This window comes from Saccostrea echinata, unplaced genomic scaffold, assembly GCF_033153115.1.
Source record: "Saccostrea echinata isolate AGI-Se365-2 ecotype Australia unplaced genomic scaffold, CSIRO_AGI_Sech_v1 ptg000054l, whole genome shotgun sequence".
In the NCBI taxonomy this organism is placed as follows: Eukaryota; Metazoa; Mollusca; class Bivalvia; order Ostreida; family Ostreidae; genus Saccostrea; species Saccostrea echinata.
The window spans coordinates 40,072,544-40,090,000 of NW_026889803.1; the positions used below are offsets into that span (position 1 = coordinate 40,072,544).

The window sequence follows — 17,457 nt, forward strand, 5'->3', positions numbered from 1 at the left end:
TTCATTCGAAAAAAAAAATACTTTCAACCTTATATTTTCATTTTTTTTAATATGTCTATGTACATCATGTTATGTTCTACACGTGAAGTGCAAACAGTGGTAAAAAGATATGAATAAGGGTTAAACTGAATTTTTTAAAATTCTTTGCATATATATTTGGAATCACAACTTCCAGGTAAACGTGTGATGATATACGTACCTGACATATTTCCAAGAAAAGCGCTAATAAGAAACAAGTAAGATAATAGCTGGAACTCATTTATCCAATACCTTTTCACTAGTTCACACTCATACTGTTAAAAAGAAGAGAATGACCCGCGTGGCGCAGTGGTTAGAGCGTCTGCTCTAGAGTCGCGAAGTAAGGAGTTTAATCCTTACGTCGCGGGTTCGAATCCCACTGTGGGACGAGGAGACCTGTCCTTCGGATGAGACCGTAAAAACCGAGGTCCCTTGTCGCAGTAGGTGAAGGCACGGAAAAGATCCCTCACTGCTCAATGGCCCTAAGTGCCGAGTATATATAGGACAAAATTTGCAGCTCTCCACCGGCAAATGGTGGCGTCTTCATATGAGTGAAAATTCTCGAGAGGGACGTTAAACAACATACAAACAAACGAAAAAAGACCATGATTGGTTAATTTACTACATAAGAAGGGGACTGTAATTAAAAGCACTCCCAATTTTCATTGATTAAATATATATATTTAACCACATGATTACCTTATCCAATGGATACCATTCACTATAGTAAGGTAGTTGTAATGCTACATGTAGATCTTTTTAGTTTTAATCTGTTTTGTTTTCTCATGACTTTTAAACCTTTTCTACATATCCCGAGGAAGGGATAGAGCGTCCCGAAAATTTTACAACTTTTAATTCTTCGTGTCATTGGTTATTTTTAGTCCTTTATATAATTTAATTTTCATCGGAGATCTTGTATCTATTTAGTAGATTCGACATATAGGATATACAGTATTGTTTGTTTTTTTAAGTGATCTCTCTCTCTCTCTCTCTCTCTATATATATATATACATGTATATATAAGGGATAAGACAGTTCTCCCTCGGAACCATGTTTATTTATATGAAACCCTAAAACTGTCCATTCTGTAAAAGAACGAACAATTTTCCCATTATATTAACTAGTGCCAAACGTCATTACCAATGATGATTCAATAATCCATATCTTCAAGCATTTATGCCTTTTTATTTTAAATAAATTTAAAAAAAAATAATAAATAAATAAATAAATAGCAGTGAAATGGGCTCATAAACATATGAAAGTCTTTTTGAAATAATAAAAACAGGTTGTCCGATGTTTGAAAATAATGGAAAACTAAACCTCTATCCAAATAAGATTCTGTACATGAATATTTAAGAGGACTTTGTTAAACACAATCGAGTAAAACTTCTCAACCAAAAAATTTTCATTGAACTTGCGATTGTAGTTTTTTTTTTTTTAATTTCTTCATTTAATACGTACTTATGATAAATATGAATCCAAGTTTGCAGCTATCCACCTTCAAAGATTCTGAAATTCATCTTTTCTGGGTCCAGAACTAAGGTCTTAGGATGTTCATTTTGGATATTGTTTGTATATGTACACATAACAAAAATACTGAAGGTGAAAGTGGGACTCAATATCCCCCCCCCCCCCTCTTTAACGGAATATGGGTTGTACAATCCTGGAGTGTTTGTTTGGTTCAGTAATACTCCCACACATATCATACTTTTTACCTCCATGTGTAATGTTTATTTAAAACATAATTCACCCGCCTACTGATCATCATTTATTGTACTTTCAGGCACGTATTATTGTATTTGAAAGTAGGGGGGGGGGGAGAAAAAAAAGACAGATTATTGAGGGTGGAGGGTAGGTTCTAGCTGCAATAATGTAGCCCTCTCCGATATTTTGGGGGGGGGGGGGGGAGGGCTACAACTCCTTAGGATCTCCGTAATGGTGCAAGTGCGGGAGTGATTCACTACCGCACAAATTTCGGCTCAAATTATCAGTAAGTGGGTATTTTATTAACATATCTTACCTGAACTCATAAAATGTAGTTATGCAAGACATGAATTGATCCCAAAATATACAGAACAATCCGTATATCGGTTATTTTTCGTGTATGTCAACATCACACCTTGAATTTATCCGCCATGTTTACTGACCTTGATCGATTTTATTTTGGGACAACCAATGAGAAATCGGGATCTAGGGGAGCGGATCGTGTAGGATTTCCCTTATTTTAAGCATAAATATCACTGTTTATGAAAACAATATCACATGGGATGCTTTTATTTATCGATGTAATGTTTAGTGATATCATACAACACAAACATTTATCAACGCCGACATTTACTTTATCAAGTACTTCTAAAATTCAAGCGCAAGTCTCTGTACATCACGCGAGAACTGTCATGGCTGCTGAAGAGAACGACTGGTAAACAAGCAGATTTGTTTTACTTTGTTTTCGCTTATAAAGGGCTATGATGTTGATAGTAAATAAAAATTCCGTCTTATTGGAAGTAAGTTGAATGCAAAAACAATTTATTTTGCCTGCAGTCGCCCGTATCTAAAAAATATATTTGCACCATTACGGAGATGCAGTGGAATTGTAGCCCTCTCCTGAAAATATCAGATTAAAAAAATCGGAGAGGGTTACATTATTGCAGCTAGGTAGGTTCCAAATTCTTTCACAGACAAATTTTATACATACACTACCCCGTTTTGACTACACTGAAAAAAAGTTGGGGGAACCACCCTTTCAATGAACATTCTCAACAGTAAAAGGTTATGTTTGAAAAAAGTGGGGGAAGGAAACCCCCTGACCCCCCCCCCCCCCGATACCACGTGTCTGTTTCACACAGCAAAATTATACAATATTGTACAAGATATAGTAAAGCATCCAAATATATACTGGAAAAATTAATGCACATGCAAAAAAGGAAAGAAAAGAGAGAGAGAGAGAGGATGTGTATACTAAACTTTCAATATATTGTTTAATTATAGAGTGATATAATTAAACGATCTCCATTTAAGGATGGTAGGTATTTATACACAGTATTGGGATTCTTAATTTCCTGTATATATAGTAAAAATATCAAACATAACACAGTCAAAGGAAGATTATATTCGATACGCGTTGGTATTCTCAATTATCACTTCTTATAACGTTCAAAAAAGCATTATGGAAGGAAATCCGAATTTAACTGCATTATCATTAATAACGCCTACGTATATGGTTAAATTCAATTGGAGAAGGGAATTGACAAATTGTGTGTTTTTTCCAGACAATGTGCCAGATCTGTATGTACACGCAAAAAGGGACATGTTTATTTGCAATCAGAATAGCCCATCAAAGGTGCTCTTTCAAAATTACTGCAATGCCATTGTTATACTAGTTTTCATATATTGAAAGTAATATTAACTTTTTTTTAACTTAATTTGTCGCATCCAGTACGGATAAGCGCCATGTATAATATTCATATCCGCACTTTCTAAAGAAAGTTCGGGTAAATTGTTGTACTTGTTATCCTGGTCCGTCCGTCTGTCTGTCACTTTCTTCTTCCTCAGACTACTCTTACATTTAAAGCAGTAGCCAACTCATGATCACCTTTTGAATACGATTTGGTGCCTTGAACATGTATTTTGGAATTTGATTGCGATTGTCCTGTAGATGTGCAATAAGGTATTAAAATTTCAATTTTCACCCTTAGGCGATTTGTTGTCATAAAGCGTCATTATTTTTTTTCTAGAAAAACCTGGTCCCCTGAACTCCTCTTACACTTTTTGCAGTAACCAACTCGTCTTTTGGAATATGATTGATGGAGTCCTGTAGATGTGCAATAAGGTTTTGGAATTTCGGTTTTCATCCTGGAGGCGATTTGGGGTCAAAAACGTCGTTTTTTTTTATTTTTTTATTTTTTTTTTTTATTTTTTTTTACATAAAACCTGGTTCCCCGAACTCCCATTACATTTTTTGTAGTAGCCTATTCATAATTTCTAATATGACTTTGAGTGTCTTGTACATGTAGATGCGCGTTAAGGTTTTTGAAATTTCAATTTTCAATTGGGGGTCGAAATTATGTTTTTTTTTCTGCAAATACCTGGTTACCTGAACTAAAGTTTTAGAATTTCGATTTTCACTCCAGTGGGAGTTTACAAAAACCTGGTTCCCTGAACTCCTCTAATATTTTTCACAGTAGCCCAATAATATTTTGGAAAAAGTCTGGATGTATGTCATATAGATGTTCATTTTGGTTTCCAAATTTCGACTTTTACCTTGGGGGCAATTGACGTTCGAAAACCTATTTTTGTAAAGTGATTATATACGTATTGTGGCTTCTTCCTTTATAACCTAAATATGAAGGTGACTTCATTTAGAGGCAAACACCTTAGTGCAGGTATAACTATATATCTTATGGCAGCATCAAGTTTGATAATGTCATAGGTTTTATCTGAAGTTATGACAATTCTAGGATGATTCCTGCTTCTTGAGCAGCTACTGGATATCACTAAACTTATTAATACCTGAAATATAACGTATACCGGCCCATGGCCTAGCAATTTTACTATGAAAAGCCAGGGAACCTAAAGTTATTTTCTATACGTTTCTTGGAACGGTCATGAATCAACACCCAGTCATTGCCATGATTTCTAAGAATCTCCCAGGTATCTTTTTCTCTCCAAAATTTTAACTTTACCTAAAACAGTCTGATTACGATAGCAAAGTAAATCAGACTCTCGAAGAACGCCCAAAGAATCTCTCAATGATCTCTCAGAGGTCTTTGAAAGAACGCAAAATATATTAATCGCCTCTTTTGGTCTTGCAAGACTCTCACTTGGTCGAACTTGATCTATTAGCAATCTCCGTAGAACTTTCAATGGTCGCAAAGTAGTTTTTCAGCAAACGGCCAGAGGTCACTACAGAAAACAATGTAGCCATCAGTCTCTGTTGGAACTTTCAGTGTGATTGCCTGAATCTCTCAATGTTCTCGACAGATTGCCATGAAATGTGGCAACATCCTTTTTTCACTGCACAACAAGTGCTTTATGAACTACACAGAGACAAACTTTTCGAGACTTTCAGAGATAGCTAAGAGATTGGACAAGTTTGACATCGCCCAAAGGTCTCTCAACGATCTGCATACATGTATGTGTAAAAAGGCCCATTTACAATGATTGTCAATCTTCACTGATCGGTAGGCAATCTGAAACTGGCCAAGATTGTTGTTTTTGCCTGACAAGGATTCAATCTTTACTGTCTTATTCCCAATCCTCACTTGGAGTTGATTTTGAAACTTGGAACGACCATAATTAATATGACGTGACTGGGATCTCATCTTGGAATGAACATAATTAAAATAATGAAATACATGACTGAATAAAGAATATGACTTGGTGTCACATATGTATGGCTCTCTTCATACGATCTCATCTTGTCTACCATGTCATGTGACTATTGAGAGATCAGGCCAGTTTTGCAACGTTTGACAATCTTTCAATGGTCAGTACCTCTGCTTAAAGGGGGTTCAGTCTAGCTAGATTGACAACCCTGGCCAGGTCTGTTAAGATTGACAATTGTTTCTAAGTCAAGATTGTATGGAAAGCCATTAGGACCCCCTCCCCCAGATCATGTTCTATATTTTTCATTTTTCAAAATTAAAATCATCCCAGGATACAATAAAACAGATGGAAGACCCCTAAACATCTGGAATACGTATGTTGACGTTGACGTCCTTATTCATATCAGGAAAACTTCAATGCATTTGAAAGTGAACCATGTGTAAAATAGAATGAATTGGGATTCAGAGAGAAAGAAATACGATCAGATTGGCTGATTGTAGAAATTTAAGGGAAATTTTCATTGGTTATAGAGGATAGAATTGTACAAATACGTTAATTGATCTCGTATATTAAGTAAAGACGCAGCTTCTTTCCATTCATCAATTCATTAACATCTGTCAGGCATCAACCCACAAAGAAGATAATTATTGTGTAAGTTGAATGAACAATTCTTGAGACATGCGTACTACATGTTTTTGTATTATATAAAGGTAACGGTAGATTCAGTCTTTTAACATCTGCGTTTTCTTTCACTTTTCAGGCTTTTAATATGGAACTACCGGAGGGAGGCAAAGTTTACTATACGGACATGTTGGACTTTTTGCACAAACTACTAGATAACAATACAATAGATGAAAATGACATCCTAAACTACTTCGGAAAAAACGAATTCAACGGCATTACTCCACCCCGTGTACAGCGAAGAGATCAAATAATTCTAATCGGGGCACCGTTTGTTTTTTTCATTGGAGTGATTGGGCATCTGATGTCCTTACTTATTTTGCCATATTTCGCCAAAAAAGAGTCGACATATGTATATCTATTATCTCTTTCAATATTTGACCTTCTTGTATTACATGTAGGTCTGCTTGTTCGGTGGTTAAACGAGATTCTGGGAACGAATATCCTTTCTCGCAGTAACTTCACATGTAAAACGTTGACTTTTCTAAGTCTTGTTTTTAGTGATACATCAGTTTGGCTTCTAGTGGTCGTAACGTTCGAAAGATTTGTCATGCTTTATCATCCATTTCAAGCGACTGTTATATGCAAAGTTCGTCGTTCGCTCATTATTATTTTGCTGGTGTTGGGCATACTAGCAATGGTTAACAGCCATGTATTCTGGACACTCGAAATCGTCATCAACAATGTGACCAAACAACAAAGTTGTGATCCCGCCGCAAAAAGCAACACAATGATTTATCAAATTTGGCCGCTGATCGATTCTTTTATTTATTTTATCTTGCCCTTCCTAAGTACATGTATCTTAAACGGCAGAATCATCAAGAAAATCCGTGGCATAAAGAAAAGAAATCCTTTGGTCAACGCAAGACGATTTTTGAAAACGTCTGTCGATCAGAAATCACCCAGGGTCGAAAGGAAGTTGACAACAACCATGGTCATTTTGTCTCTGACCTTTGTAGTGTCCACCCTTCCTATGCTGGTCTACTTGTGTGTGACTGCGGTGTTAAACTCTCTTCATAACCAGCCTATATTCAGTCGCGAAAGATATCAGTATTTCCGGTCTTTTGCAGAGCTTATGATGTATTGCAACCATGCCATAAACTTTTATCTCTACATCGCAAATTCTAAAAGACTTCGGTTATGGTTTCAAAAACGAATTTGTAAGCAAAAGGCTGAACAACTAGTCATCGGAAACGAAGTGTTCGAAATGCAAGAATATTCTTCAAGATATTCATAAACATTTAGTTTAGTTAAATTACTTCTGTTATTCGTTACATTTATCACAAATAATATAAAAAATTAGAAATAAATTTTAGAAACATCTTAATCAAACAGATGTTTAGTAATTTATGTTCATATCACTTTTATTATGAGTAAGGTACTAGTATAATAGCTTATCATTGTCAATAATTTAACTTCGTCGTTCCCAATCTTTTTAAAAACAAAATCACAAGAAAATTGATTTTCCATCAATTTTGTCTACTTTAAAAATGGCATTGCTCTGAGAAATTATCATATTGATCTGTTCCCTGTGAAGTCAGGTTTTTTTTTATTAAATTAAATAGCTGGGAGTATGAACTCTTTTTAAAATTAATTCATGAACACAAAATCATGGGTAGGACTTTATCCTTTCCATAACTTGTGTCTTACATTACCACATAACCCCATAAATCAAAATCGTGTTTATTTAACAGATAAGTTTCTGGCGGGCGCCAAATAATTATCTGGCGGCCGCCATAAACTTATCTGGCGGCCGTCAAGTAATTACTCGGCGGCCGCCAGATAAATAGATCTGGAGGAAGCCAGAAATTATATGGCGGCCGCCAAATACTATATAGTAATTTTCTGACAGCCGCCAGATAAGTTATCTGGCGACCGTTAGATTTTTTTTATCTGGCGGCTGCCAGTTATTTACGTGCAACGTGGCGGCCGCCAGATAAAATATTTTTCTACCTGGCACCTACCGGCTTTCGTACCTTTGTCATCAAAAAGGATGTTACGTCATTAATAAAAAGAGCAAATAATAATGGTGATAGGTTTTCCCTACGTCGTAACCGCATTGCTCATGGGAAGCATTCAGTAAAAGTAATTATTAGCAGCAATTTTTAATCTTTAAAGTATATTTTCATTATTTCATCAATTTTTTTCCATGAAAACATTTCAGTGACGTCATGCTTGGTTTTATCTTCTCCAATAAATCCTTTCTTGGTCTGCTTGCATCCAATAAGTTACATGTAGGTGTCTAATAAGATACAACTTATTAGAAAACATTGGAATGAAAACAAAAGGCCACTGGTAAATAAATAAATGTTTTGATGGAGTTGAGAGATGGAATTAGTCGATCAAGACAACGGCACATTTTAACACGAGAAATGACGCGAATTAGCAATTTATCATTTAACAAAAATCTTTACGGGTTCAGGTGTAAAACCTGTAATTTGGGGTTGTGATTTGTGGCCAGTTTTTTTTTTTTTTTTTTTTTTTTTTTTTGATTATTTGTTCATCAATAGACTCCCACGTTGTATAAGCGAGTGCATGGCTGCCGTTGCTCTGGGGTGTTTCGTGTACTGTTTGCAAACCCAGAAATATATCCCGATTTCCCATTAGAATGTCAAACATAAATTGAACTTTGCTTTTTCATTAATGATATAAAGAATTAACATCTAAATCTGAAGAGTTCGTCATTTTAAACGTATTAATATTTTATATTTCAAATTGTACATTGATTTGAAAATAACTTATTTTTATGCATGCGTAATATTGTTGTAACTAAAATGTCGTAATGCAGATTGATAAGACCAGACAAAATTATTTTCATTTTTGTTTATATATGAAACAGTGACTTAATTATTCCTTTTATTAAACATTGCATAACTCACCTTAACGAATGGTATCTTTAATATTCTGGTAGTGTGCATCTCTAAATGCAATATTTATGCAAGTTTGGTCTGGGTAGGATTTTTATTTCTTTGGGAATAGACTTGCTCCAATAAAGGTAATCGCCCAGAAAATATTCAGCATCCAAACCAGTCTGGTAGATGCATCATCCATGCAAGTTTAATCAGCACAGGGCTATGTGGGAATGAACCTCTTCAAAAACTTTAATCAGGTCACTCATGAAGAAAATGTAGATCAGACCCAGAATCCGACTTTAACCTGGTAACTCATCCAGAAAATGTAGGTCAAACCTAGCATGGGAAGCTAATTTGGTTGTGTACAGCCCTAGATACATCATATAGGCAAGTTTGATCCAGGTAGGCTGGAATTAGCCTTGGCCACTCATCCGGAAAATGTAGGCCAGGTCAGATCCAGCATCCGAAGCAAGTCTGGTAGTGAGCATCTCTGCATGGATGTATTATTCATACAAGATTCAGATCCGTAGAACGCGAGGTGGGGGGGGGGGGAAGGGGGGCTGGTCCCCCAATTTTTTCTGAGTATAGTATTTTGCTATAGTAAATTTTCCTTTAAATGCTGGTTGTCCCCCTCCCCCACACACTTTTTGTTGTTGTAAGGTCGAGCACTAGCTGGTCACCATAGGGGTTACGGTATATTACTTGGGAATGAGATGTCCTCCAAAAGTTAAAATCCTGCTCGATCAAAAAACATTTTTGCTGAAAATGCAGCTTCTCAAACCTGACTGGTACAATAAAACACACCAAAAACATTATCCATGCATCCCTGATCAATACAGAGTATACGTATAGATAGAAGTACTTGGAAAGAAATCTGCTCCAAAACTTTATCTTTTTCAACCAAGGGATAACTCAATATTAAAGAATACAAATAAAATTATACGTTTAAATTTTTAAAAAGTGGAATTGTTTAAATAAACCAAATCGCCTTGATTTTCGTTCAAAAAATGATTGGTACACGCATACGCTTTATTTAGTACAAATGTGTTAGAAATTATATACCTGTGGCATTCCGAATCTGTAGAGTCCTTGAAGGATGTAGGGAAGGGGGTTCCCTGCATGGGGGAATACCTCATGTCTCATTTCTATCTAATTTTAGATTAATATTTTAATTTCATCTATATTGACTTTAACAAAGTGAAAACAATACAGTGCAGGCATGTTTTAAAATAGCAAATAATTCATCGATTGGGAAAGGGTTGGGTCTGGGTTCCTTGTATTGAATGGCATCCTGGCCCCAAGACCGTAAACTGAGAACAGACTTAAGTCAAAATTTCAAACCAATATTTCTTTTGAAATAATTTTGATATTGAAATAAAATTTCCATCATATATTTGAATTTGAATGTTATATAAAATTGTAAATTTTTAAGCAAATACATTAAAGAAAACTCAAGATATTAAAAAAACAAAATTTTGACTTAAGTCTATTCTCAGTTTATGGTCTTGGGGCCTGTTATTACATGTATGTACATGTAATCAGTTTCATTCATGAAGTGCGTGAATTATAATTGTAGACAAAAGTCTTATATGCAATAAGGAACGAACTCGGAATTCGGTTAAATGTTGATTTTAATTTATGTCACAACCTCCCTGCAACAAAATAATAAATATTATTATTTCTCTGACAGTTGTAGCGTCCAGGTAGTTTAGTTCCATGTCACGGTTATTTACAGATTTACAACTTCTCGCTGTAGTATAAAAAGGGAGGTAAGTCTATATGGAACAACCACTTCTATATCATGTTAGGTCAGTTTATGGAACGGATCAAATACACCTCTGTCACCCCAAATAATCAGTACTGAGATAGTGTGATCAATGTCATCCGTGTTTCTTTGTCGACAAAAACTTCAGAAAGCGGTAATACAGCACACTGTGTGGAGAAGATATTCTGAAATCAAAATAATGTCGGAAAAAGCTCTGGGTCGAGGTGAGGTTTGTGTACTATCTAAGAACATTAACTCGTACTATGAAAACCTATGTTTCTAAATCTTTCAATATGTGCTGAGGAAAATGCTTGAAATATAATACATCTTATATATTTGAGAAAAAAAGTCTCAACTTGTCAGAAAGAAATGTTTGTTTCTAACATTGGATTAATTTATTTATTTGTTGCAGGGACCCAGTGCCCCCCTCTAGCCCCAGGTACCCTTCGCCTGTACAGCATGAGATTCTGTCCATACGCCCAGCGGACACGTCTGGTCCTTTTGCATAAGAATATAACGTACGTTTTTTAGTTGTGATTTATTACATATGTAGATGCAGGGCCTGTATTAACCGGGGCGGATCCAGGAACCAAAGTAAAGGGGATGGGGGCTAGTTGATTAGACAAGAGGTCTGGGGCTGTTTTGAAGCCCCTTATGGGTTCAGGGCGAAACCCTGGTTTAGGACAAGGGTCCTCGAAGCCCCCGGGAGCTCCTGGATTCGAGAGATTTTGTAGGGTAAAAATGAAGTAGACAATTTAATACATGCATGTAAACTACAAATATTTTAAGGTCAATGGAATCAGTTTATGAGTCAACCCCCCAGAAGCTCTGAGTTTATGAGTCAACCCCAGAAGCTCTGAGTTTATGAGTCAACCCCCCAGAAGCTCCGAGTGTCTTGCGTGTGCAAATACATGTATGATATTCGCCACGGAGAGCATAATGGCAACAAACCCAAAGTACAATTTGAATCTGCACTTGCTAAAGAGAAAAGTCAATAAATGAATAAGTTATTGTTCAAATATTTGAAGTAAGTGGTATTATATTGTACAGGGATTTATCAGTACCTCCTCAGGGGCCGAAATTCGGCCCCATTCCCAATTGAAAATGAGTTCAGTTTTTCCCAATTTTGCAGTATTTTTTCCCAATTGGTGAACAATGCTTTTATATTTATTTATCTTGGAAAAACACAATGTAAAATTGTCAGCTTCAGTCATAACACATGTTTAAAAACGCTGTAAAAACATCGCCAATGTTTAATCCGAATTTCCTCCGTTTTTCTGAAAATGGTGATATTGTGTAATAACATAGATTTATTAAGTTATTTCTACCTACTTAATTGATCTACGAGTGAATGGTAAGGACTGTAGGCATTATTTCAAATAGAAAAATATATTTTCAATGCATTAATACATAATTATTAAAAGAGGACTTTGAGAAAATGTGTACTTAGTATAATTTTTTGCAGGAGGTTTATAATCTCCAGAAACAGATTCTGTAATGACCTAAATTGGAATCTCAAACACACATGTACTACTCTAAGTTGTATAAACACTTTATACTCATTGAAGTCAATTTTACTTTTATTAGTCTATTATTCATAATTGCATGATCTTGTATGAATTAGTTGGATCATATTTAATTGTCTGTTTGGTTGCCCAAATTAGAGTTCATGCTGAAGTGTTAAATGAATTACACCTAAATACATGATTTAAGCAATATTTTTAATTTTTCCCAATTTCATCAAATAGCCGATAATTTTTTCCCAACTCCCCAAAAATGGCATTTCCCAAAATAGGCTGATAAATCCCTGTTGTAAGTTTTCACATGTTTTCTAAAGCTGTTAATAAAAATTTGCTTTATATAACCAATACCTTTTTAAGGGGGGGGGGGGTGTCTACATACAGTCTTTTGAAATTATTGAAAAGAAAAAAAAAGGAAAGAAGGAAGTGGGGTGTATTTTATCTACTTTAGCTCATAAGTTATATTCGGGATTATGTACAAAGTATTTTTTCCTGCTATAAGCCAGTCATTAATTGTCAGTAGAAATTATAAGATAATTTTTTGTGAATGAAAAATTCAATTCCATGCGCTTGCGCCGGATTTCATCTAGTATATTATATATATAGAAATAAAACCTTTTAGAAACTATAACCACGAGTTATCTTGAATTTGACAATTTTATTAGAAAGGGGGGGGGGGTAATTACCCCCTCTTATCAACCACTGAGATGTGTAATATCGCATCGCTGTAAGCCAAACGCATTTTTATTCTTTCACCCAGAACTAGAGGGAGGAAATACTTAGTGGTAACTTTTGTCCTACATGATTTGTTGTACTTGTTATTTTATTTAAATAGATAATTTGGAATTGTTTATATTTACAGTTTACTATTCAATTGTATTTCATTATCACAGGTTTGAGACAGTAAATATCAATTTAAAACAGAAACCTGACTGGTTTTTGGCGCGAAATCCAGTCGGTCTTGTTCCTGTATTAGAATTTGATGGCAAGGTGCTGTACGAGTCTAATGTGTGTAACGAGTACATTGATAACGTTTACCCGAACCCCAAACTGATCCCAACAGACTTTTATCTCGCAAGCAGGGACAAGCTGCTATGGGAAACGTTTGGAAAGGTAAAAAAATTATAATATAAATAAATAAAAGTGAGGTGAAATGGCATATTGCTATGATGGTCTATTTATGATAGATTGCAATTAATGTTGACAAATGTAATTGATATCATTTGAATAGGTGACGGAATTATTTTACGAGATACCAAAATCTGTGGCCGATGGAACGTTAGACAGATGTCTACGTCGATTTAAGAGACAATTAAAACGTTATGAAGACGAGCTTACAAAGAGAGGAGAATTCTTCGGAGGTAAGTAACGACCATTAACAATACATTCCAATAAAGGAATCTACATAATATGTGTCATTTTTCAGTTATAAGATAAATGAAATAATCGAACATTTGTATAGTTGATTCAAAGGTAGATTATAAGTAAGGCTTAGTTGTCGAAATAGTGATACAAGGTACACTAATTAAATAAAATTAAGTGAAACTTTTATTCGCGTGCGAGAAATTTCCGCGATTTTGCATGTAGCTTTACTCTGTGTGAATATTTCTCGCCGCGAAATTTTCATTTCATTGTGTATTTATGTAGAATATTTCCCCATTCGCGAAAATAAGTCGTCGTGGATAGATTTCCAACTGACAGATCGCGAATAAAAGTTTTCACATATAATTAATTTCAGAATTTTTTAAGCAAAGAGAACTGCATACATATTTATGTGTTTCATTGACATTCTAGAGACATATTCAGAGAGAGAGAGAGAGAGAGAGAGAGAGAGAGTAATGTTCATGTACACAAAAGTTATTTTATTTCATTTCTCAGTTATGTATAAGAATTGGTTCAAAATGCATTACTGTTTAGTCTTTTTTTGTACTATAATGTAATGTACATTGTATTACTCAGCATTTTAAGAAAGATGGACTGAGGAGCGCCCTCCTAAGTCTGCAATATATATATATATATATATATATATATATATATATATATATATATATATATATATATATATATATATATATATATATATATGCCATGATTTGAAAAAAAAATACTTATTCAATAGGATCATCACCATGTATGGTGGATTTTATGATTTGGCCTTGGTTTGAAAGAGTACCAATTTTAGCAGTAATAGCACCGGAGGCGGAAGTGAATTCTAATGAGTTTCCACATTTGCATTCCTGGATGAAACTAATGATGAAACTTCCGGCTGTGAAAGAGACATATGAGGAACCTTCGGCTCACATTCATTTCTTTTCGACACTGAGAGCAGGAAATCCAGACTATGATTACGGGTTGAGTTAACAAAATGCCATTTATTTGTGTAATAGTATAAAGTATTTATTTGAATGAACAATGCAGCTAACGTTATTATTTCTATTTTTCATCAAGTGATACATTCAGGAATATATAAAAAGATGAGATATGTTTTGTTATAATGTGCATTGTAAAAATTGAACACATTTATTAAACATGTATACTAACATTTACTAATCATAAAAAAATGTAAAGTAAACGGCATTTCATTTTGTATGGAAGAATAATTATTAAATGGTCCAGTGAATGATATAAATTTGAACATTTAAAAATATATTGTTAAAAAAAGAAGAAGAAAGAAAAAAAGAAAAGAAAAAATAAAGAGCAAAAACAAGGTTGTTCAAATAGTATACATGTATATCCCCGTAAGCTAGATACATTAAAACATTGCCGAAGATCTTTGTAAAATCACGTTGCATTGTTTTTGCCTCTTTTAATACCTTGATATATTCTAGAGCCGATTACTTTGACGAATACTTGGTATCCGTGTGACAAACATGCAGACAATTTTCCCCCTATTTGAAAACCCAGATAACTTGTGTTCACAAAATTCGCCGAATGACCAACTTTGCAACTCATGCTTAATAAAGATAGGTTTTTTTTCTTCCAAAATTAATATCTTTGCATATGTACATGTAGGTACCCCTTTCACCGATGAAGTAATATCTGTTTAGTAAAACAACCTTATGTTTGACCAGTTGACTAAGCCACATAATTTCAATAATTTGGTGAAAAGTGGGAAAATGTAAGTCTACAGTTCAGTATTTTTTTTTTTAAAAGATACAGAAATGTATTAAGTTTTATATTCTATAAGGTTTCTGGGAACATTTTCGAGAGTCTATTCAATTTACATTTTACACTAGAGATTTCTTAATTAGATTTCAATCGAACGGAATATTGAAAAAATAGCAATGTAACTCTTGTGTGTGCATGGGAGATAAAAAAAAAAACTGTTTGTGGTATGTACCCGGACCTCGAGGTGTTGTAGCGTAGCGTAATACGCCCTCTGGTGAGAAATTGACCTCAATATTGCACGAGTTTGTCGTGATATCACCATTGCCATGTAATATGTTCATGTACACTGACATCTGAATATTGTATGGAAGAATCCAACTACTACAGGCGCAAAATACTAAAAGTAAATACATTATACATGCTCACAAAATATAGGGGAAAATAGAAAATTATAGAACACAAATAGAAAATTGTTGAATTCGAACAGAAGATAGAATATTATAGCACAAAATACAAAAGATTATACAGAATACATGGTGAAATATACAAAAAAGATGTGAAATTAAAGGAAAAAATCACAACATTAAAACAAATGAAATACAGAATACAATTTTTAAAAAAGTGCAAAAATATACGTTCAAAATTGTGAAATATATACCACACAAATGGATAATTTTAGAATACAAATGGAAAAGTTTGCAATGTTGGACATACCATATTTTTAATATCCAGTCGACTTTCCGTATTTTTTATTAGACCATGTGACCCAAGTTCTAATATAGAGAACAAGAACGTCGACTGTGATTAATCTTATTCGGAGAACATGCGTACTAACTGGAGAGATTGCAAGGTAAGCCTAATCAGAACTTATAAACTTAGGAAGCAGAAAAAAATTGCAATCATGATTCTCTTAGAAAACGGAGGTAGAATCATTGTTTACTTCGCTTTGTACGAGAACATAGTAAATAGAGTAAATTTTTGCAGGCGGTCCATTTGGAACAAAACTAAATATTTTTATTCATATTTGAAAATACTGCATCGTATGCTGTTATTTTAAAACATCATATTTTCATGAATATTTTTTTCTCTTAATGTTAAACCTCTACCTGACTCTTCTTGGCATTTATAATACGCATCAATTTACAGCAAATTTAAAAAATCCTTTTCATCTCTTATTTGCAAGCAAAACAAAATTTTCACTTACATGTATATTAAACACAGAACACAGGTTTGAAGTTAACATTTTCTAATTTTTTCTAGTATAATATAATGACTTATATGTTGCTAGAGCATTTCATACAAAAATATTATAAAAACGTGTTCAGAAACTTCTTTTACCTGGAAATTATTAAAACTACAAATTTCAGGACGCGTTTGATTGACACACATACTTGCACTTTCACGAAGTAAATTTTATCCTTAACATTTAAGAAAAGTAGAAAAAAATGTTATGTATTAATGAAAAATATTAAAATTATAATCCAGAAAATTCAGAGTAGAAAGGTGAGAAGTAAACAAATTGAACATACCCGGTAAAACGTAAACATTAACAATAACAGAGGTCGTGCTCGTGTTTACAAACACAGGTGTTTGGCATGATGTTATGAAGAATGTTTTTGTCTTCGAATCTTAATAATTTTCATGTAAGTTCAATTCATTAAACTGAGGTTATTTTTTTTTTTTAATACAAAAAGAAATTTAAAATTGTAAACGAAAACGGCAATGCAATTATGTCCAGGCCCCTTTAATTAAAAAAAAAAATCGTTAAAACTGATAATATTAACATCAGTCTTTCAATGGAAACATTCTTCAAAAGAGACACATGTACTTTAAAGGTCAGTAAATAAAATTAAGGTCTGTGAAGCCTCTTACATATATGAAAACGGTCAAAATTAAGGGGAAAAATCTTTATTCCACCACAAACATAAGCATTTATACGTAAATTTTCAAATCATGATAGAAGCCCTTCAGTGGTATATTTTTGTATATTATAGGCTTGGAATGACGATGGTCTTCCCATGTCTACGACGAATAATGAAGCGTGCAAATTATTTGACGCCTCACTTACACAGGTAGTTTTATTTTGAATTAGTTCTGCTTTAACCTTTATTAAGAACCCCCCTCCCCTTGTGAAAGAAATTCAAAAGTCAAAACCTGATCTGCATATATTGCGTACATGTAGTACTAG

At 34.1% G+C, this 17,457-nt stretch overlaps 3 protein-coding genes across 3 annotated transcripts in view; all 3 read left to right on the forward strand.

Moving 5' to 3' along the window:
• The first annotated feature begins 6,112 nt into the window (after nucleotides 1-6,112).
• Nucleotides 6,113-7,261, forward strand: LOC133204876 (cysteinyl leukotriene receptor 2-like). Its single transcript, XM_061340619.1, has one exon. The coding sequence runs from the start codon at nucleotides 6,113-6,115 to the stop codon at nucleotides 7,259-7,261; it is 1,149 nt and encodes a 382-aa protein (XP_061196603.1).
• Nucleotides 7,262-10,664: 3,403 nt separating this feature from the next.
• Nucleotides 10,665-14,527, forward strand: LOC133205334 (glutathione S-transferase omega-1-like). The gene is made up of 5 exons (XM_061341123.1): nucleotides 10,665-10,865; nucleotides 11,054-11,159; nucleotides 13,055-13,274; nucleotides 13,393-13,522; nucleotides 14,281-14,527. The coding sequence occupies exons 1-5, from the start codon at nucleotides 10,754-10,756 to the stop codon at nucleotides 14,520-14,522; spliced, it is 810 nt and encodes a 269-aa protein (XP_061197107.1). The 5' UTR covers nucleotides 10,665-10,753; the 3' UTR covers nucleotides 14,523-14,527.
• Nucleotides 14,528-16,059: 1,532 nt separating this feature from the next.
• Nucleotides 16,060-17,457, forward strand: part of LOC133172529 (tetratricopeptide repeat protein 38-like) — an 11,582-nt gene continuing 10,184 nt past the window's right edge. Inside the window, exons 1-2 of the mRNA XM_061307437.1 lie at nucleotides 16,060-16,119; nucleotides 17,264-17,341. Coding sequence (XP_061163421.1) covers nucleotides 16,093-16,119; nucleotides 17,264-17,341 — 105 coding nt within the window. The 5' untranslated portion in view covers nucleotides 16,060-16,092. The remainder of the gene's footprint in view (nucleotides 16,120-17,263; nucleotides 17,342-17,457) is intronic.

Excerpts from the sequence above, each read along its gene's own strand:
- LOC133204876 (XM_061340619.1), top strand. The coding sequence starts at position 6,113 with ATGGAACTACCGGAGGGAGGCAAAGTTTACTATACGGACATGTTGGAC.
- LOC133205334 (XM_061341123.1), top strand. The coding sequence starts at position 10,754 with ATGTCATCCGTGTTTCTTTGTCGACAAAAACTTCAGAAAGCGGTAATA. Across the intron at positions 11,160-13,054 it reads CTTTTGCATAAGAATATAAC|GTTTGAGACAGTAAATATCA; the intron begins GTACGTTTTTTA and ends TCATTATCACAG. Across the intron at positions 13,523-14,280 it reads GAGAGGAGAATTCTTCGGAG|GATCATCACCATGTATGGTG; the intron begins GTAAGTAACGAC and ends CTTATTCAATAG.